Source organism: Canis lupus, chromosome 22 (genome assembly GCF_048164855.1).
Source record: "Canis lupus baileyi chromosome 22, mCanLup2.hap1, whole genome shotgun sequence".
Lineage (NCBI taxonomy): Eukaryota > Metazoa > Chordata > Mammalia > Carnivora > Canidae > Canis > Canis lupus.
In genome coordinates this window covers 409,738-432,036 of record NC_132859.1, presented here as the reverse complement: position 1 = coordinate 432,036, position 22,299 = coordinate 409,738, and the positions used below count along the sequence as shown (strand labels likewise).

The window sequence follows — 22,299 nt, the reverse complement described above, 5'->3', positions numbered from 1 at the left end:
CCAATAATTGTAATTTCTCCTGACATCTGGCACATTTCTGAGCCGTCTTTTCCCTTTGTCTCCTTTTCATGTCTCTCACTGTGTCTTCTTCCAGACTATTATCACTTGCTCAACCAGGATTTTTCCTCCTTGCTACTTATTTACCTTCCTCCACTGATTAAAAACCTTACCAGTATTGTTTAATTGAGCAGAAGGCAGACTTCCCACCTTAAGCAACTGTATAGATCAACTGAAATAACCAGTTTAAGAAAGAAAAATTTGAGGGGCACCTGGGTGGCTCCTCCGTCAGTTAAGCACTTACCTTTAGCTCAAGTGTTGATCCCAGGGTCCACGGCCCTGTGTCGTGTGTGGTCCTGCCCGCCCGCCCCCCCCCACCGCCTCCCTGCCCAGTAGGGAGTCTGCTTCTCCCTCTGCCCCTCCCCCTGCTTGTGTGCATTCTCTCTCTCTCTCAAATTTTAAAAATTCATGTGTATTTATTGTTCTAAAGTGATACAGTTCTTTCATAAATTCACCATACTTTGTATGGTATGTGTGGTATGTTCCGTGACTGTCTAATTATGACCTTTTAATACAGATTCTTTATCTGTCTGTATCCGCGCCCTCCCCCCCAGCCCCACCCTGCTTACAAAGGAGGAAGAAGGAAGCTCACTCTTCTCCTAAGGAACTTTCTAACCCTCTGTCCTGCCAGAAAGCAGGAAAGCCACCATATCGTTTCTCTTGTAGAGCAGCTTGCATTTGCTGCATTCACCCCTGTCTCCACCCGCCCACTCCCCTGCTGACACCCTGTGATACGACTTTCATTCCTAATGATACCACTTCTAGGACACCAGTGATTTCCTAATTGCCAGCCCCGTCCAGTTTACCAAAACGCTTTCATAAGCTTTTGTGTTTGTTAGGCATTTTTAAGTTGATTGGAATATTTTCATTCTTTTTGACATTTATGTACCTTTTGTGTATTTTATGGAGTGGTTATTAGTAGAAACTAGTATATTTTTAAAACTGGAAAGTTTGGAATGTTTCTCTCGTCCATGCAGAAAAAGATTACTTCTTTCTGTTTTGTGTTATCAGTTTGTGAAGTCTTGAAGGCACCTGTTCAGGGTAAAAGCAATTGGATTTTAAATTTTGCCTTTGTGAACTAATATTTTTCATAGTAAGGTGAAATTGACAAAGAAACTAAGGAAGGATTATTTTTACCTTGAGTCTACGTAGGTGAAGTAGACTCTGCTTTGTGTTGTAGCCAGAGAGAGAGAGAGAGAGAGAGAGACATGGCACAAAGAATACAGTAATCCTCGGGGAGAAGCCTCTGTGTTAGAGAAGTAGTTATTTACACACAGAATTTCATGTGACGAGCCTGAGTGGTGTGCTTTCCAGGTTATTGATGAGAAAATCCAGACTCAAAATGGGGCATTTAGAATCAAACACATTTTTCATGGCCTAAGTCTTATCTTTTAAAGGCAGCATTGAGGATATTGATAAATTGGTGCAAGATTAAAAAGATATTTACTTCTCTGTTATGTTATACAGGTTACTGGTGTTCAGTGTTTTATTAGCAAGTATATTCTTTTTGCCTTAAACTCAATTTTAACTTATTAAAACTAGGAATAAAAATGAGACAGGTCTTTATCATTTTAAAGTAGATTATATTTATGTGTTTTGATACGTGTTTATGTGTATATTGTGATATACAAAAAGGCCAATGTACATATTTTCAGCTAGAAATGAGACTTTTTTCACCTAATCATGCTTGCCACTTCCTTACTGAGAGTTTAAGAATGAAGTAACATCTTAAAGTTGGGATTAAATTTTGATTGTTTTGTTTTTTTTAATTATGTTTTATGTTTTCTTTCCGTTGCTAAGGTGGAAAAAAAATGAAATCTACTCATTGAAACTAAATCTAATCATAAAACAACCTACTGGCCTGTGAAACACTATGTTAAAAAAATAAAATTAAGCAAGATATGAATATATTTTTTTTAAAAGGAAAGGTCTTTTTGGGGGGGGCAGGGGCGGAGCCGCCGCCCCCCGCCCCCCACCCCCCACCCCGCCAAGCAACAGTCTTAAAGGATGAATTGGTGCATGTTAAAACTGGTAATCTCTATGAAGTAGGGTTCTCAGTTCTCAGGGTAAAGAGGGGAGTAAAAGGCAAAAGAAGTCTTAACTGTTTACTATTTTATACATTTCTAAACTGTTTCTTTTCCCAAATAAGCATAATTCAAAATTGCCTTAGAAATTTCATATTCTTAATTACTGTATTCGTGGAAATGACAAAGCTAATTATGATCAATTTTAAAAGTGACTGAATATTTTCCCAATAATTTCTTGGTGATAGTCATGCCATGAGACATTTCATGGGACTAGATAGTAATTGCACATCATGAGGTCTTCCCTGGTGGTTGGGATTCACTTTGAATTCTTTTGATTTCTAGTAAATGCCCACTGTGGATCTATATCTGCAAAATGAGTTTAAGTCTTTCTTGAGACTGGTAAAAATTTCAGCTCATGCAACCCATGTAAGATGATAGATTTTCCCTGCCTCATTGTTACCTACTACATATGGAAATAGTCCATTTTAATTTCTCTTAAGACAGCTGTTTCATTTCTTCCTTAGTATTGTCCGTTGTAGAAATGAGTTGGCTGTTTTTTATTCACTTCAGTTAGATCTGTTTCCTGGTGAAGGAATTCAAGTCTTTCTAACCTCGCCTGTTTAGTCTCCTTGAGGCACCACTTCATTCTCTGAGTCATAGGTACAGACAGACTGCCTGTCTCCACCAAGTACACTACCAGGATTTGAGGCGTTTGTTTTAATCCCTCTTATTAGCATAGAACTGGTACATGTATATATGCATCATGGAAATTAGAAAACATAGATGGCAAATCTTTAAAACAATTGGCACTACCCAGAGATAACCACTGTAACATTGTATTCTAATAAAAATTTTCTATTTTTTTTTAACAAAAATTTTAATGTGGTCTTAGGGACATAATTTCTGCACATTTCTGGAACATTTTTCCTGAGGACATCTTAGGTTAGCTTTCCCTTACCACCACCAATCTTCACTTCTTTGCCATTGCTCGTATTTCTGGTCTCTCATTTATCAGAATAAGCTAAATTTCTTCTCCTTTTCTTCATATGGTACTAGTTACTTTAAATAGGTCAGGTATCTCAAAGGCTATATTCTAGCAAAACATACACAGAACATTCAAAACGTACACTCTGCTTTGAAAGCTAATCCCCACCTGTATCCAGGACCCGGGCACTTCCTGTGTGTGTTTATGCCTGCATTATGTCTGTCCTTTCTCCAAAGATGCTCATGTCATCCCCATCGTAAGAATGCTCTGCCTTGATCTTGATTCTCTTATCCAGAAAAACCTTCAAACGTTTGCCTGCTACCACCACTTTGAACCATCCACCCTCATAGCTTTGTAATCTTTTTTTCTCACTTCTGCCAAATTTGTTTTTTCCAAGATTGCTGACAACCAAGAGAAAGCAGTGGGGCAGGGGAGCATTAAGGAATTGAAAGTATGTATTCCCGTGTAACTGCAGTATTTGGTACTTTGGGATCCAAATCGTGCTTGGAGCTCTACAACTGTCTCTGACGTTTGTATACAGTTTTACACTTTATAGAAAGTGTTACATATTTCCGTGGCATAGGAGGCTCGCTTGTAAGGTATTATCCCCATTGTTCAGATGGGGAAATTAATGTTCGTTGAGGGAAACGATTTAGCCAGTTACGTAAATATTTTTGGCAAAGCTGGAGCTCACAACATGTGTTAGAGGTAGTATCTTCTTAGATTTGTTTTAACGATTCTACTCTTTAGTCTTTGGGTTTTTGCTTGTGGGTAAGCGAGTTCATGTAATTTGGCTTTCTTTTTTATTTTCAGTGTGCTAGTTTTTGAACCTACTCTCCTAAACTAATTATTAGGAATCTTGAACAATGAATTTGTCTCCTAAAGACATAATGTAATGGTTTCATTCTTCGAAAAAGATCAATATACAGATTTATAAATCTGTGTATTCTTTACTGCTGTTTCAATTTTGTAATTTGCCTTTTCTGTAGAAAATAAGAAATTGTGGCAAAATGCAAAGGTGATTTTCTAAATTAATGAATATGTAATACTGATTCTGAAGTTATTTTCATTTCTTTGAGCCTTATCCTGACTTCTGGAACCAGCATCAACAATGATGCCTCTTTACAGGGTTATAGTGAGAAATGACTGAAATTCAGTACAGAATCAGCCTAACAAAACATGAATGCCGGTAGCTCTTCCTGTGATAAGTTTAATAATAATCCTTTGTCCTGCTGCAGCATCATAGTTAAGAGATATAATTGTATTTCATTTTTGTTTTTCATCTCGCTTAAATCGTAGCTTTATTAAAACCTGCAATTGTTAGTTCCATATTTTTTTCACAAACTTTTGGGTAGGTTCATAAATCAGAATTACAGTGTCTGTTCACATATTACTTTTTTACTTTTAAAAATTACATTAATGAGCTGACTGTTTAAGAATCATTCTCATGATTCATTCATCTGTTACGCCTCCTTTTTAAGGCTTCAGTACTGAAGGTCTTTTGACAAACCAATATTTATAACAGTTTGACAGCAGGATGAGGAACAGCGTTTGTCTTTGTAACAGCTTGAAGAAAGACCCTTTCCAGGACCCAGTCATGCAGTTACAATCTTGACCTCTTTCTTATGCTGGGAACATACATACAGCAGCACCTCCCATGTGTTTTCTTGTCCCATTGACTGTCCATTCACTTCCCATCTGTTTTGCAGCCTTAAAGGAACAGAAGGGGCCCTCTTCTTATAAATCTGTCTTCACAGGTGATAAATGATGTCCTGTCTCTTTAAAGGCTGCCTGGGTGGTTTTCCTTTTCTTAAAATGTTTCAACTTTCCTTCTAACAAAATTCAGAGTAAAATGTACTTTTAAGAAAAAGAGGGAAATAGAAAAGAAAAAAGACGATGAGTTATTTTAAAGCTTTCTTAATTGATTTAGACCGAATATTTTATTGGTCATTTGGCTAACGATTTTTTAGTCTTCTCAACTAATAACCTAAATCATATTTTAGAAATTGTTTTGATATTTAGATTTTTCTGTGGAGACAGAAGGAATATATTCATTTTGAAATAGTGTATTTAAACCCTTTGGTGGGGGAATAAAACAATGTATCATTAATGAGCTAAAATATAACTTTTAAAGATTTTTTTCACCATAATTTGAGTAGACAGATGTAAATAATGTGTAACATTTTATGTACTGGGTACAGAATAAAACAATTCACAGTAGATGATTATTAATCTTATTTTTTTTACATTTATTTAGTTTTTTTTTAAGATTTTTTTAAATTTATTCATTTATGATAGAGAGAGAAAAAGGGGCAGAGACACAGGCAGAGGGAGAAGCAGGCTCCCTGCAGGGAGCCCGATGTGGGACTCGATCCGATCCCGGGACTCCAGGATCACACCCTGGGCCAAAGGCAGGCGTCAAACCGCTGAGCCACCCAGGGATCCCCTTTTTTTATTTTTTACATTTAAAAGACAATCCTGAATCCCATAAAAACTTACCATTTTTTTTCTCCCATTGCTAAAAAGAAATGCTTTAATATATGTATTTATATCATTGGATTTTCCAAACATTGAGCAGAAATAAAAATGTTTTCTCCCATGCAGAAATTACTTATAGAAGGTTAATGGAACTAAATTAATGGACGATTAATTGTCCCCTCAATATATTTTTAAATTACTGATTTTAAAAACATTACCAGCATAAAAAGACCACTCTTCAAGTATTATGGCATATTATATGAATCAGCTGCCTAGTGGTACACCTTCTATGAACTAGTTTGTTAGGTTGTTCATTAATTCCCTGCCCTATTCCAAAAGATACGAGGCAGCTTTTGCAAAGATCTATCCTTTACAAGATGTAAAAATGCTTAAGTGGAAAGTTGAGTGAAAGGAAAGAAAGTTAAGGCAAGTGGAATGATGTGAAACTTGGGATAAGATTGGTACCCCCTCAAAATACTTGCTCAGGGGTTCTCTTGTTTTGCAAGTGACCTGAAAATTTAGCTCTGAATTTCCTAGACAGCTGATGCAAAATGGAAAACAAAGTCGATGACGTGGTGTTGCTGGTGGCTGACAGACACACCGTTGCTTAGTGGAAGCATAGGTGTTCCTAGTATACAGCGCCTCAGGGAAATTTCCTTCATCCTCACTGAATTATAGGATAAAGTAAATCAAGTGACTACATATAATCATGAGTTTCACAGGGCTCTTTACTGGGTTTTGGCTCAATGTAGGCTAATAGCATAAGCAGTTCTAGGTGAAATCAAAATGATGCAGTCCAGATACGTAGCTGTGTGACTTATCTAAAGATAAACTTACGTAGTAGCTAATGTCTAGTGTCCTCCATACAATCTTCCATAAATATGAATTCTTCTTGCAGCTGAGCCTTTTAATAACAGGTAGCACAAAGTTCAAGGTTTTACACTCATTGACAGTGACAAAAACCTGGAAGGAGCTACTCTATTAATTAAGAGCAGTTCCATAAGCATTAATAGTTAGCCGAGATGAAATTACGATTGCCATTTACTTATGAAAGTGAAAGACCCAAGTGTAAGGCTGCTCTGTGTTCATTCATACGAAGTCTTATGGAGAATTAGCTTTACTATATCATGAAAGTGTTTTAAGTGGTTTTGATTATATTAGCTAAAAGAGCCTTAAGAAAAGAGAAACTAGAAGAATATAAAGTAATTTGTCTCATAGACTTTCTTAAGGCAGCTTTCTAAATCATACTGTTTTTTTTGGGGGGGGGGTCTAATTATAGCAAATTTTTAAAATGGTCATCTTTAACGTTTGAATTACGTATTGTTAAGTAGATTACTCAACAGTGAATGAATATCCATAGACATCTATTGCATAGCAAGTTCTGTGCTAGGCCAAGTGATATTAAATAACGGACTTTTTTGTACGTAGGTAATTCATGCAAGCGGTCCCACATTGATTTCTATGCTGGGGGTGGGGATGGGGGTGGGGACAGTATAAAACTGGTATTTCTAAAATTATATAGCCCTGTGAGGATAATATTGTCATATGCAGTTGAATTTTTACTAGAGCTTAATATCCAATAAATAAAAAATACTAAGCAAATAAGACAAGTTTAAAAGGATGCAGTTAAAACATATAATCATAATAATATATTTCAGTCCTAAGTTTTAAAGCAATACAGGCTTTGAATGCTTCTGGACAGATTTCCTTACTTTATAGATAAACTAGAGCTGTGACATGACTGTGGTTGTGAAGTTAAAGGCAAAGCTGGGGCTAGAAACCTGCTTCTCCTGACTGCTGCTGTCACATAGCTTTTAATCCACTATGTCCTCATCTTTGCAAAAACCATATAAAATTACTGCTCCCTTGATTATTAAAGGTGTTAGACTAGGGGTTTGTAGCATTTGTTGTCATAAAACACACCTTTCATTATTGTATACTCCTGTGAAGTCTATGTTTTGGAAGATCTGTCTACAGTAATCTTTTTCCTTAGAAACACAGAGTTACCATTATATCTTCTATCAGCCTAAATAATCATTGTTCCTAAGAAAACTATAAAGTAGATATAGTTTGGGCCAAAGATTTCCATTTGAACTTTTGAGACAATGAAAATGACCCAGACAACTCTATTACCACCTTCAGCAGACCCCTAGAAGTCAGGGACCCCGCCTAGCTTTGAAATTACCATCTCAGTCTCAAATAGCTTTCCAGGACACAGGAAATGATGCCTCCTTTTTCTGTAAGAAGCAGAAGTATTCTGTTTGTCTTCATTAATGAGTGTTTAAAATATTCATGTCTATTTGTAGGGAAAAAAAACTATAGTGCCAAGATTCAGGGAAGTGTCGGATTTAGCTATACGCCTTTGACTATCTCTCTGGTTTTTCCTCTCATCGATGTAAAAGGTGCACAATTTTGACTTGTGCTAAATCTAAATCTTTTTGACTATACCTTTGAGAATCTTAAACCTGGTCTCTTGTTCACCTTTTTTGTTTGTTTTCTTTCCTTGTTTCCCAGTACTCTGGGTAATTCCTCTAAATACTGAACTTCTAATGAGCACTTACTGTATAATTGCCTAATAAAAGGCAGGCCTTTTTAGGAGCAACATATATCACATGTTAAAAATTGTTCTTTTAATTTTCAGTCCTTTAGTGATCAGCTTTTTTACAGCAAAATCTCACCTACAGGGTGTCTTCAAACTTGGTACAAAGTATGTATGCAGCATGTTATAAAACAGTTCTGTTAAGGTACATTTTGATCTTTGGATGTGTGGTTTACTTAAAGTACACTGCCTTAGTAAGTTTGCAGTTCGTGTCTTTGTGCTTTCTCCGAAAACCTCAGAAGTTGTAAAAGATTTATTTCAGTGCATGTGGTAGTGTTTTGTGTGTGGTTCTTTGTTCCTGTTCTAAACTGTTATTAACCACTGAAGTGAACCTTCTCCCAGGTTTGGCCTTTTGGTATTCACAGTGTATTCAAAACCTAATTACAGATTAGTCCAAATTTGAGACTTTTAGAGCAAGTATCAGAAGATTCAAAAAGAAACTGAGAGTAGCAGTATCATTTCATGTGGAGATAAAGGGACCCAAAACATGAATGGGTGTCAAGTCATCTGAAGAAAAGAAAAAAGAGAAGGAACTTCATTCACTGAGATGAACGGTTTATGAGGTGGGGATTATGGGAATATTCATGACTCAATCAAGAAGTACAATGAATTGATGTTTGAAATAGTTCATCTTTTAAGTAAACATTGGATAAATGGAAAGTAGACTCCATATTCACTACATGTAGAATTGCCTATTTCAGAACCGAAATAGCAGTTCAAACAGAAATAGCGGTTTGTTTAATCCCTTCCTGAGTTGGTTTAATTTATCAAGTTAATCTAAAATTTTATAAGAACTCTCTAGCTATAAATATTAAATGCAAATATTTAATAGAAAAAGGAGTTTGTTTTGTAATTAGCCATGCTAATCTGTGCACACATTTCCGTGGGAAATTTATAATAGCAAAATAGTTAAATACAGTAAGATCTTGGGACTTGAGAACACTAATACTGGGACATTAATTTGGAAGGATCAGAAAGTAGAAAGTTTTAGTTGCTCACACTTAACCCTATTTTTATGGATAACTCTATTTTCTGTACGTAGTCAGGTGGCATAGTTAGTATATAAAAGTGCTGAAAACTTAGAATTTAAAATGAGTGAATTCAAATACGAGAAATAATGCTGTTATTTGTAATATAGCTTCTTTGCAAAGAATGAAATAGTCTACTTTCTAAAGCTCTGTGTGTGTATGTGTGTACACGCACAAGGTCAGCATATTTTAGTCTTAATAAGTGTAATAATTAAATTGAAGTTTCTCTTTCCCCTGGTATTGTATCGTGAGATCTGAGTATTCTCTGTTCAGTGTTGCTTGTGTGGTTCGGGTGACCCAGCAGCTGTCCCTGATCTTCATTGTCAGTGTGTACGCTGCCTCCTGTGCCCAGGCTGGCTCTGGTTCTTAGCTCCTGGCTTCTGCCCTCTTGGTCACTGGCATAACACCCAGGAAGCCCGTCCAGTGATGTTTTCTTTCTCGATAACCTATAGCCTTTATTTTCTGTGCTGTATTTCTGGGAACTTCGGTTACCATTTATCAAGTATCTATTGAGTGTGTATATTGAGTCTGACGTTGTAGACATTGAAGATGCTGGACTTTCTTTGTTCAGCTTCATACTTTTGTATGGTTTTGCAAGGATTTCTTCAAATGTGTATAGATGTAGTCTTCTCAAGAGGTAATACGTATTGTATGTTTTTTAGTCCTTCCTAGGCTCAGAACTACTTAGGAGAGTACTTGGTAACTATTCCATTCCCAAACTTTTAGCACAACATATCTTATTGCACATTAAAGGTAAAACTTAAAACAAATACACTTGAAATAATAGCATTTGTTTTGTTACCATTTAGAGTCTATATATGGTAGCAAATTTAGTATGTTTCTGAATCAGAAGCATGTCCCAGAGCTAATAACTCTCCAGGCTTCGTGTCCTCGTCTTTGAGAGTGACACTTTCAGGGTCGTATGAGGACCAAATGTAACATGGGATTTTTTTTTTTTTTTTTTTGAAACACAGGATTTAAAATCATCCCAGAGTAGACACTTCATAGACTTAGAATGAAGTAGGTAGGAGGTGACTGAGGAGTTCTTCTCAAAGGCAAGAGGGCATCTGTGTGCCCATATTACTCCCTTGAGTGCACTGTATAAAATGAAGGGGCAAGAAATGAATTTTTAAATTTATAAAGGATACATTTATCACAATTACCCTTTTTTCTTTTAACATTTACCTCTTTCCTCTCCTCTCCTCCTCTCCCTGCTCCCCCGCCATTACTTCTCAGTGACTTACTTAAGTAAATACCCTTTGTGTCATTCTTGAGGTTTCAGAATACGGTGGCATGGTGTCCTGATACTCTAATTGTAAAATATTTAGTAAAAACAGCTTTTTAAAAGCAAAATTTGACAATTTTATTCTGTGGTTTTCTTATTAAAGTAATTAGATAAGTCTGTTTGCTTTCATTTGGGAAAAAAATTGCCTGTCTTTAATTTTAGAAGTATTTGAATTTGATTCGGACTCTACAGTTAGTCACCTGCATTAGAGTAGCCCTTGGTCTCTTTCAGTACAAACAGATCTTGCTCTGAACAGTGTCTCGTGAGTGATGCTACTGTACCGCCCGCTCACAGATTGTCCAGCTATGGATGGAGGTCAGTGACAGGGAAAAGGATGGATGGAGCTGGCCCTGCAGCTGCCTGATTGTACTCAGATCATGGAGCAAATAGAATCAGATTTCCTCTCTTCATACAGTACAGGTTTCCCAAGGAGAAATAGTTCTTAGTGAAATGTTTAAAGGGGTTTCCAAGGCTTTCAAACACCTGTTTAAATTTCATGCGTTGTGCTATTTAAGCCAGATGATTTTTTTAAATACCCTGTTCATTTCCAAATTTCTCAGAGGCCATATAGAAAACTCCTTTTCTCCTACTCTCCCTCCCCTTTAAAAAAAAAAAAATTTCTCCAGCTGATGAACTGCACTATGTGGAACTCTCTAAAATGTACTGAAGAAAATAGGTGAAGCTATTTCTAAGCAACTAGATGAATTAATTTTAAAAATAAGAATGTGGCCTTATTTTGAGAAAGGATGTAGTTTACGGGGTTTGACTGTTCTTTTACAGATAGTACAGACTAAACTTCCAAGAGATGGGCTAGGATTATTTTTTACCATTTCTCCAGTTTACTTTTGCAATTAAGGAATTATTGCCACCTCTGCGATAACTATTCTCATATTTGCTCAGTAAATAGTTTGATTAAAAAACAGTAGGGTTTTTTTTTTTTCTCTTTTGATTTTGTGATAGTCTCAGACTAATACCAAGAGGTAGAAGTGTTAAATTACTGGCAAAAAAAAAAAAAAGATGAAGACACTATGTTCTTGATATGCAGCCTTATAGGCTTTGTTGAGTTCCTGCACTGCTAATAAGAATTCATAAAGAGGACAGTTCTTCCTTTCATTGCTGTTCATCACAACTGCTTCAGTAGCCCTTGGTCTCTTTCAGTACAAACAGATCTTGCTCTGAACAGTGTCTCGTGAGTGATGCTACTGTACCGCCCGCTCACAGATTGTCCAGCTTCAGAAATGTTTATGTCTTCAATTGCAGATTATTTTTAAATATAAAATATAGAAGTGCTGAGGTGCCTGGGTGGCTCAGTCACTTGAGTGTCTGAAACCTGAAGTTTCAGCTCAGATCATGAGCTGAGGGTCAGGAGATGAGCCCACGTCGGGCTCCATGCTCAGTAGAGTCTGCTTGAGATTCTCTCCTCACTTTGCCTCTCTTCCCACTCAAACACATGAATAAACAAACAAATAAATAAATAAAATATTACAATGATTTTTCCAGATACAAAGCAGAATGCTTTACAGTTTTGCCTCTAGACCAATAGTTTTGAACCAGTCACTTCACTTTAATTGCTAATTCCCACTAATATGTAGAATTATGTTAAACAGGCAAAAAATATTTGTTACTGGGCTTACCACAAGCTATATTTTAAAGGAGGAGTTGCATGATTAAATTAGCGATGAAGTAGAATAAATCATGACTTATTTATTTATTTTTTTGACATTCAGAGGTTGACGTGTACTGTGACTAGTTTATTTTTCTGTGAAGGAAATCTTTCAGAGAGAAGGTATAGATTTTATTTGGAAGGCTGTAAACATGAAAATATAAAATTCAGATAAAATAATCTAAGTCTTTCTCCAGTACCTGTGGTGTTTTTAAACTTTATTAATTTATAGCTAGAAAAGTAATTTTTTTGTATGTATTTTTAAAGTGTTTTTCCCTTTTCATGTTTGTTGCAAATATTTCCTACAATTTCTTTTATCTTTTAAATTTAGGACATTTTGACATATAAAGTATACGATTTAATGTGGTAATACTGGTAATCTTATCCTTTATAACTTTTCCCATTTATCCTAGAAAGTCTCTTTCCAGTCTAAGGCCTATTAAATGCTCACCTGTATTCTCTTTTAATTTTTAAAAATAGTTCCATTATTTTATTTTATATTTTCTTCTGTTCCAGATATTGCTGAGTCCTTGGTTGGACTCCAGAGAATCAGAGAACTCCTTAAAATTCTATAAGCAGTTACATATGTTTTTATACATACATTTCTCTACATAGATTCCATAACTCTTAAAACATTCTCAGAAGAGTCTGTCACCAACCCCATAGTCCTTCCCTTTCCAAAAAATTGTTAAGAGCTACTACTACAATCCATTTGAACCTTTTTTGGATATCAGATGGTGTGTGGTGCTAAAGTAATTTTTTCCCCTTTTCCCAAATAGAGTATCCCAGACCATTTATTGAATAATTATCTTCTAAGATTTGTATTGTCTTTGAGAAAGAAATTCACTTTTAACTAATTTGTTATCTTTTTTTACTCCACAGAGAAAGTTAGAGAAATTCAAGAAAAACTTGATGCTTTTATTGAAGCTCTTCATCAGGAAAAATAAATGGTAATAAGTCAAAGTCCTCTTCCTGCATTGGTACTGACTAGATGCAAAATTTATATTTTTTAACTTATTATTATAGTTTATCATTGTATTTGACTATATCCTGCTTATTCCTTAATAGCAATTTTAATGTAATTAAATCATTTTAATGGCAGGAATCTCTGAAACTAATTCTACATTTCATATGTGTAATGTTCCTTTTCAATACTTGATTGCCTCTGGCTGAACTAAAAATATTCCCTAGAACTCATTTTGGACAGAACAAAGGTAAACAAAGCTAAGCTGTTTCATAATACGCATGTGGCTCGTCAGTTTTCTGCATGTAAAGAATTGAACTGTAGCTCTCATTATTTTATTCCTCATTGTTCACGTTCAGTGGATAATTACGTGTGTGTTAAATTGCAAAGCATTTATTTGGCTTGATTAATAATCCTAACTGTTGTTCTTAATCTTATTCTCTTATATTTAAAAACATTTCTCCCATTTAAAATTACTCAGATAGCCTTAGAATGTGGTACTCTTCTGAATGCGTGGACTCTTAGTGTAGGTCTCTAGTCTGGCGTTGGAAGCATGTTCCAAGTAAAGTATTACATATTTAAAGACTTGCCTTAGTAGCATAGTAACCTCCTAATTATTGCTAAAGAATTCTAATTAGTAAGTCTTTTGCTTTTTATTGAAGAAGTTGAGAAAGGGAAAATGCTATAATTAAGACATTATTGTGTATTTAAAATATTTAATTCATCACTTTATCTGTGAGCCTCACCCTGTAGGCAGCCTGCAGCCTGCCCCGTAGGCAGAACTGGAAGGAGGAGAAGATTCCCCTCCCCAGCTGCATTCATTTCAAAAGAGGCTCTTTACCCAAACTGTGGGTCTTCCTCCACTGGAGGACAGTATATTTGAGAAAGCAAGCTAGAAAAGGAAGCACAGCTCAGACCCTTATCCCTCAGAACAGCTTACTAGGGATGAAGGAGAGAGGAAGGAGTTAGAAAGCTTTCCAGTAATGCTTTGTCACTTTGTTTCCTCTCCGGGAAGCGAAGTACACCTGCTACTGTGGATGGTGTGGATGGATGCAGAACGTATCTAGAGACTAAATATCAGTCGTCTTTAACACAGCCCCAGACTAATTCATTGCTGTTCAGTGCCTGTGTTCATAAATGCTTTACACAACTTCGTGTATGAAAATTTCCTGTTAAAGCCATAAGGTTGTTATGATATCTTCCTTGTTGTCATAATTATTATCAATAATTAATGTGAGAAATAAACATTTTGAGAGCCTTTTTGATTTGGAAATTCTCCTCTTCAGTACCAAAGTTCTCTTGATAATTTTGTTTATAAGTGTGGTTCGGGACAGGTGGGGGTAGGGGGACATTCATGAAAATCACAGAAACCCATTAAAGATATAAGCTGCCTTTCTGTCTTTAATAAAATGAGGAAGCCTAAAGCGAGCCAGTGTTTTACACAGTGGCCAGTGTCACTTCCCTAGCTGGTCAGTGTGACATGTTAGTGTTACCGTCGCTCCTGGGAACATGCCTTTTCCTGCCAGACTGTGTGTCTCAGGTGGAGGCCAGGGCAGGCCCCAGAGCTGAGTTGTGATGATTAATCATCTATGGGGAAACCATCCCAACTTTGTTCCTTACATGTCTTTAGATTCTACAGCCCTTCCCAACCCTTGGGATGTATAACCCTGGGAACTGTTAGAATTATCTGTGTGTTGCTGGACACATGATCTGTTTTATACCTTGCGGATCCATTGAAAAGAATAAATGTGGCAAACTAGTAGTCGCCTTGCTTCATGCTGACCATTTTATAAAAGGTACCAGGCACTTTAAGGATAGTTTCTTAGTAATAGTTTTAACATGTGTGGAGTTCCTCAGCCTGAGAGTTACACGTAATTCATTCCGATAATTGCTGATGATTATATACCCAGCACAGCCATATACAGATTCCTCCTGCTGCTTGATTTTCGTGTGTTTTTAAATTTTTTCCATAAAAAAATGAATTACAGTATTTTTTGGTTCATACATCATGTTAGTAATATCATTCTTTTGTTATAGTAGGTGATACTTTGAAATTAATAAGACTAGCAGACAGGCAGTTAAGCTTCAGTATTTTTAGGATCATGCAGTAATAAAATTTAGAAAGTCTGCTTATGTCTCCTCATGCCTTAATTTATCAAATGTGTTTATTTTTACAGAATCCTACTCATAATATAATCACCTCAGCATACATGTGAAGAAAGAAAACTCCAAAGTCTCTTGTCCTGCCTTTTTTCCTTCTATTTCACCTTTCTAAACATAAAATAAAGTCATGGGATAAAAATAATTTATGCGTGTTCGAGGCACTTTAACCATCAGTTGCCTTTCGAATGCAAGAACAGTGGAAATGGCATTAAAATCCTATTTTACTGTGTTGAAGTGACAAATTGAGATAATACAAGCGGTGTGGCCCTTAGGGTCAGTCCTTGAAGATAAGAAACTTGCTCTCCTGCTTGTCTCATTTGTGGTGGCACTCGTTCAACTAATTCATGAGGGGATGTTACGCAGTGTCCATTTTTTTCCGGGGAGAAAATGCCAGGTGTTGTGAAAAGCTATCAGTTGTATATAAGATGATGGTAACCCGCGGAGTTGTTGTCTGTATCCGTAACGTTCTATGTGCAGAAGCTGATGATGAAAATTCAGTGTACATTTATCATGTGAAAAGAGGACTAGCTAAGAGCAGAGCACCTCAAATAAGTTAATTTGGACGATCACAGCTCCATGTCCAGTGAAAGAGGTCCCGCCTCCGGTGACAGCTGAGAGCGCTCGCTGCCTTCGAGGTGAAGTCAGCAGCGCTTCCTTGTTCGCTTCCGTTGGCCCTGTTGTCCTTTCTGCACCCATTTCAGATTCATTCATTTTGAATGTTGTATAGGCAAGCCGGGTTTTGTTAACTCGCGGGGTTTTTTGAGCCTGTTGACAGAGCTACTGGATTGTGACACAGGATAAGGAAGACAAAGAGTCATCAGCTGACTGATTTCATGTAGACGGTGGTCAAGCATTTCAGGTGGGCATCGGGAAAAGCGAGAACGAGACTACTTTCTGTTACAAGACTCTTTTAAATAGGATTTATTTCAACAGAATAATGTTGACCACCTCCCTCTTGGCTGAAGGTGTAAAAAAGAAAAACCTAAGATTTGGTTCATTGCTATTCAGTTATAGTCCCTTCACAGTGTTTTCTTGTGTTTCATACAAATAACTTTTATTTATTGGCTAAAGGACTTTAAAGCACAGAAATATGCCATTTTTGACTTAGATAGTCTTTCTCGTCTCTGCTGTTTGTTGCCATTTCATTAAGCCTTTATTATTCTAATAAAAAGGCCCATTGTGTGACAGCTTTTATTTTATAGTTAATTTTACAGCTTTTTTAGAATTATGGTGGGTAACAGTTCCCTTGCCACCCCACTTTTTTTTTTTTTTTTAATTTAGCATCAATATATTCTTCACTGTGATTCCTTTCAAGGTCTGATGACAATATGCAAAGTTGGAGGGATATCACAAAGTTATTTCACAAATTCAGAATCTGGTGAATATTTGTTTTATACTGTCTGAGAAGAAAGGTAGATCGAGCTGCACACGGCTGTCAGCAGCCCACATCGTTCTGTGGCCGATAAGTAGCCAAAGACATTTCACGTCTTTCAGCCCTAGGGCTGATGGGTGAACAGAAAGGGAGCAGAGCCGCCCAGCGTCCTGTGCCGAATTTGGAGATGACCTCACTGGTTAACTCCTCTAACCAGTGCTGCTTGGTGGCAACTACCCCTCACGGAAGCAGGCACCATGCAATTATTAATATTTTTATAGTTGTAAAAACACAACGACCTACAACTATAAATCTATTTCTGAAGAAATAGGACCACGTTTATTTGTGCTGTGGATAGGAAAAATACCCTCAGCTGTATGTCTGTAGATGTTTCCCAAGCAAAAGGCTGATGTTAAGTCAGTACTTTTTTCACATCTCTTTGTATAAATCTAAGAAACAGGGATGGGAGGGTCTTCATTTCGAGGTCAGTGTTTATAATTTAAACTTACAAATAGATGATAAAAGTTAATGTGATTAAAAATCCCACGTAAGAGTCCAGACACCACCTCCTCCCCCGCAGTAATAGGATTTCTTTCTATCATGGACTACGTATTTTTTTCTCCTTTTTAGCTGATCTCATTCTAAGCATGCTTTTTTTAGTTTCTTCCTTGAATGTTAGGTTGATAATATGTTATTAAAAGAAAAAAATAAAATTCAGATTCTCAACGGTAAACCCGGTGTGTTGTGTCTATAGTTCAAAAATCACAAATGATTCAAATTTAAACAAATCACTTCAGAAATTCAACGTACAGGAGTCAAGTACTAACTCGAGCAGGAATCCTTTGTTTCTCGTGGCAGAATTTGCCAAGAACGGAGCGAGGAGAGCTCCGTATGGAAGACGAACAGCCACACAGAGTAGGAGTGTCCGAGCTCAGTACTGGTGGGCAATGCACAGTAGCAGACAGGCCGCCCTGCTGCTTCACGGGGCCGCGGAGCCCCAGCTGCAGGTGAGCCGTCCGCCTTTCCTGGTGGCTTCGTCGTCTCCTCTTTGTGTTCCCTCCGTTTTTCAGGCTTTACTCCAGTGGGCCCGTTCCCACCAGCGGCGTGGCCTCCACGTGCAAAGGAGGTGTGTAAAAATGAGTAGGGAACATTGCAGAGTGGTGCTTCCTCACCGTATAATTTGGGAAATTCACCCGTGATAAAGGTTCAGAGCATAGGCTTAAGAGGTGAATTCCTTGACTACTTAATAATTGTATATTTCGGATGTATTTATCTGCAGAAAGAAATACGGTATTTTAGTTTTCCTGTAAGAGGGATCAAAATAATGCTGGTGTTTGCCGTAGTTTCAGGTACTTCAGGAGTACAGAGACGCGCTTACAAATACACTTACTTTTGAATGATCATGGCTATGTGTTTAAATACCTAAAATTCAACCTGGTGTTTACTTGTGCACTGTGAATGAACTTTGTATTCTTGAAACCATCACACTCCGCGTAGACGTCACTGCAATTTATATTTTGCCTGTGCTTAATTAAGGTCATTTGTGTAGATGAGTAATTAAAGATATTTAAGTCACATCCCGATTCTACATTGGAGAGCATCTTGTAACTTCTCTTTGTATTAATGAGGGGGTGAGAGAGAGAGGAGAGACCTGTGCGCACAGGGTCCTCATGTGATCTCACGGTGCCACCAAATCCGTGGTCTCACAGGCCGCCTAACGTGGCTCTTCTGGGTCCTTACACTTCACATGCTTCACGTCTCACACTTGTAATCCACGGTCAGACAATGCTGTCTTTTTTCGTGTCTTGATACTTGTCAAAACATTTTGCTAATTTCTTTGATAAAATATATTAAAAATGTCTTTTAATTGGATTTTGCTGCCACGGCCATCATTTTCATTGATGATGCTACCACGTTCATCCGTACGGGGCCTACTGCAAAGTCATACCTGAGTCTCAGAATGGGAAGGACCCTTGAGGATCCCTTACTTTCATCTACCACTTAATTGTGAACTCCCTTTTCTCATTCTTTTCCCCCAGAACTTTGCGTCTAATTGATACTTCTTGTCTGTTCATCATTCGATGTGTAAAATAAGGCAGCAGCGCATAGGTGTGCTGTGCCTTCTCCAGGACTGCTGTGGTTGGCTGAAGTCAAAACTAGGGAAAGGTTCAAAGTCGTGATTGCTTCACTAGGTGGCACCTCATAGCTGGATGTGCTTTATTTCGGGTGAGTAAATGTCAAGAGACAGTCTTTGAATTCCTTTGGAAGGTTTTTGGGGAAGAATGTTTCAGTCTCATCAGCCTGAGACACACTTGACACAGTTAACAGGTCAGTCACAGTGTGAGGCTCAAATAGTAGTTTTACTTTAATTTTTTTATCCTTTGTACACTTCAAGGTCAAAATCTTCATGTAATGGGGCTCCTGGGCGGCTCAGCGGTTGAACGTCCGCCTCCGGCTCAGGGCTGTGACCCCGGGGTCCCGGGATCGAGTCCCGCATGAATAAATAAATAAAATCCTTTAAAAAAAACTTCATGTATCAAAAAAGTTTGAAGAATTTACTTTCTATCGATTCAATAGTGATTTGTTTCCTTCTCACACTTCCAATTGAAGTATTAAAATCTTCTTAAAAACTACTCATTCTTTATTTTTTAATTTGAATATAGTTGACACGTAATATTAAATTAGCTTCAGGTATATGAAAAATTCACAGATGTATTGTTTAATTGTATTCCAAACTTTTTTTTAAAGATTTTATTTATTGTTTATTCATGAGACACAGAGAGAGAGGCAGAGACCCAGGCAGAGGGAGGAGCAGGCTCCATGCAGGGAGCCTGACGTGGGACTCGATCCCGGGTCTCCAGGATCACGCCCTGGGCCGAAGGCAGGTGCTAAGCCGCTGAGCCACCCGGGCTGCCCTATTCCAAAATGTTTTAAAATAAACACACCCAGTTTGTAAGAAGTAAAACGGTCACATTGTGCACGTACTAAGCTAAGCTGATGGATGTAGAAAACTTAAGAGCTAAGGTGAGCACCGCAGAAACTGTCAAAGATGAGGAAGCAGCACAGTCTCAGGACAGTTTAAACGTGAGTGACCTTTATGCTCAAGAGGACAGTTCCATAAAGTAAGGGCAAGAGAAAAGTACATTGTCAGGTTAAAGAAGTACCTTGAGATGCTAGAGTTGAGTCCGTAGCTTGAACACGCGCGTGTACGGTCACTGCAGACGAGCCTGCTCGCTTCGCAGGACCGGCGTCGAGCTCGTGTGTCCGGCCACGGGGTAGGGAGTCCCTCCACCGTCTTCACAGCCGTGCGCTTCCTTTCTTCCTTCGTGGTCCAGAGTTCTTCGTCGCTTTGAACTGATGAATCCAGGTGTTAGCCTGGTTCCTGTCCTGCTGTCTGAGAAAATGTAAAAAACTCGGGTTTTAGAGGCCCACAGGCCCCGAGCCCCAGTGAGGGCCCGGCCACCGCCTCCGGCCTCCCGCCTCCCGCCGAGCGGCCTGAAGCGGAAGGCCCTTGCCGTCGGGGGTCAGCGGCGGCCTGGAATGGAGGGTTTCACCCTGGCGGCCCGGGCCTGGCACCGACCGGAGGCTGGTGAGGCCCGAGCTGCCACGCACGAACCCCGCGGCTGCACCCCAGGTTTTCTGAGGATCAGGCCAAGGCCTCGGGGGGCAGCAGTGCCCGGGCTGGCCTGACCCCCCGCCCCGGTTCCCTCCCTTGTCCTCGGCTTTCACGAGTACCGCGTGATGTGCCCACTAGAGCAAAGTCCGCTTTTCTGCAAAAGGTACTTGGCAGGAGTAGAACCTCGAGCGTGTCCTACCGTCGGAGGCCGCCCAGTAAGGATGGCCTGGAGGTCTGGGGCCAGCAGCCCTACCCCTGCCGCCCCCCGTCTGTGCCGCCCCCATTGGTCCCGCAGCCCTACACCTGCCCCCCCCCACACACACACACGTCTGTCCTGCAGCCCAGGCCGCAGCCCGCTCCCTCGCTCCAGCCCCCAGGAAGGCGCACATTCCTTCACTGCTCCCCGGAGGAGTCCCCAGCCTCTCGCCTCCAGATGCCCCGTGGGGGTGGCCGCACGCCCTTAGCACAGCAAGTGCTCCCCGTTTCCCTGCCAAGAACCGCCTTTGTCTGCAGGGTCTGGGTGGGCAGGACCCGCACCCGCCGCAGCCCGGCTGTGCCTCGGTGACAGCTCGCACCCCACTAGGCCGGGGGGACGAGGGGACGCCCTCCCCAGGGCCCGTCCAAGGGCTTCGCAGGCCGAGCTCACAGCGGTCGCCGGCCCCGGCGCCCTGGGACCCTCCAGAAGACCCCGAAGCCCTTTTGGGATCGGTCTTGCCGAAGGTTGAGCCCCTGGAATTGGGGGGGGTTAAGTCTTGAAGTTAGGAAAACCTGAATCTAGCTCGAAGGCGCCAGCATGACTGGTGGTTTGCGCTCCCTGCCACAGGCAGCGTTACTGCCATTTCGTCGGCGGGGAAATTGGCCCGGAAGTCACGGCACTTGCCCAAGGTCACCTGCCCAAGGTCACCCTAGTGGGTAGCGGAGTCTAGGTTGGAAAGCAAGTCTGGTTACGAACCTGTGTGCGGTTTGCAGGATCCGCCGTCTGTCGCGAGTCCCGAGAGGACGGAGCTCGCTTGCGAGGCGACGAGCTGAGCGGCTGCGGCACCCCCGGGCACGGGCCTCCGCGACGGTCCCTGCGACCCAGGACGAGCTGCAGCCCCGCGTCTGCCCCAGGCCCCCAGCGGCAGGAGCAGAGATGAGGACTTCGTGGGTTTCCTCAACTCGTTACTCTCGTTGATTTTCCCACCCGACCTAGTGGATTCTCGAGAAGGTTTAGGGTTAGCCCAGCCGCTCAGATCCACAAGTGTTTCCACCCCCGTTTTTAAGACCTTCATCGAATATTTCCCCAAATTTTGACTCCCTTTTTGTTTCTAATAAACTTAGGCTCTTGGCAGAAGCTTCTGCAGTCTTGACTCACTTTGCAGAACATCGTACACAGTTTATTTAGTTTTCTTGCCTTGCCTTCCTAGTTTCCCAGCACGTCGAGCGTGGAATCGATGTTCCCTTGGGCCCCCCTCCCGAGCCAGTCGACCGCCCGCTCCCCTGCCGCCTCGGAGGGGGCTCTCGGCTCGAGCAGCCGCGGCCCCGTGAACCCCGGGCGCACTCTCGGCCTTGCCGGTTGTACTCGCGTGGCCGAAGCGGGACCGTGAGGCGGCGGGTGAGGCGCCGGGCACCCCGCCGGGCACCCCGGGTGCAGCTGGCCGCCTGGGTGCCCTGCCACGGGCTGCGCCTTTGATGTGAAGACACCGCACGTCGGCCACAAACCTGCGTACAATGGGCCTGTTCTGGTTCGTGTGAAGATCGACATCCCTCTGCGCCGGGCGACAGGAGCCACAATGCCATTAGCATTTGCAAAGAGCGGGTCCTCGGGGCGCCGGGCTGCTCAGTTCGTGCTCCTCTATTGTGCGGGCGCCACAAAGACTCGGAGGGCTGGCAAAGGCCGCTCAGATGTGCTCCTCGCCTCCCGGCCTCCCCACGGGCTCCGAGGTAGGTAAATGAATTCCCAGGCCCTGGTGGGCGGGGATCCCTCCCTGACCTCGTCCCTGTACCATTTGTTTGCAGGCTTGTAGGGGGAGAGGAGGACATTCGGGGATCCTTTGTGTTGGATGGTTTCGGGCAGGTTGGG

The 22,299-nt window shown here is 40.3% G+C and overlaps 1 protein-coding gene across 12 annotated transcripts in view; it reads left to right on the top strand.

The window, feature by feature from the left end:
• Positions 1 to 18,198, top strand: part of OPA1 (OPA1 mitochondrial dynamin like GTPase) — an 86,478-nt gene extending 68,280 nt beyond the window's left edge. For 7 of the 12 annotated variants that reach the window (XM_072792112.1, XM_072792110.1, XM_072792111.1 and 4 more), the window contains 2 exons: positions 13,005 to 13,072; positions 15,264 to 17,354. In XM_072792112.1, coding sequence (XP_072648213.1) covers positions 13,005 to 13,069 — 65 coding nt within the window. In that variant the 3' untranslated portion in view covers positions 13,070 to 13,072; positions 15,264 to 17,354. Of the gene's footprint in view, positions 1 to 13,004; positions 14,360 to 15,263 lie in introns of those variants that run through there. The other 5 variants (XM_072792104.1, XM_072792105.1, XM_072792106.1 and 2 more) reach the window with 3 other exon arrangements.
• The last annotated feature ends 4,101 nt before the right edge of the window (positions 18,199 to 22,299 follow it).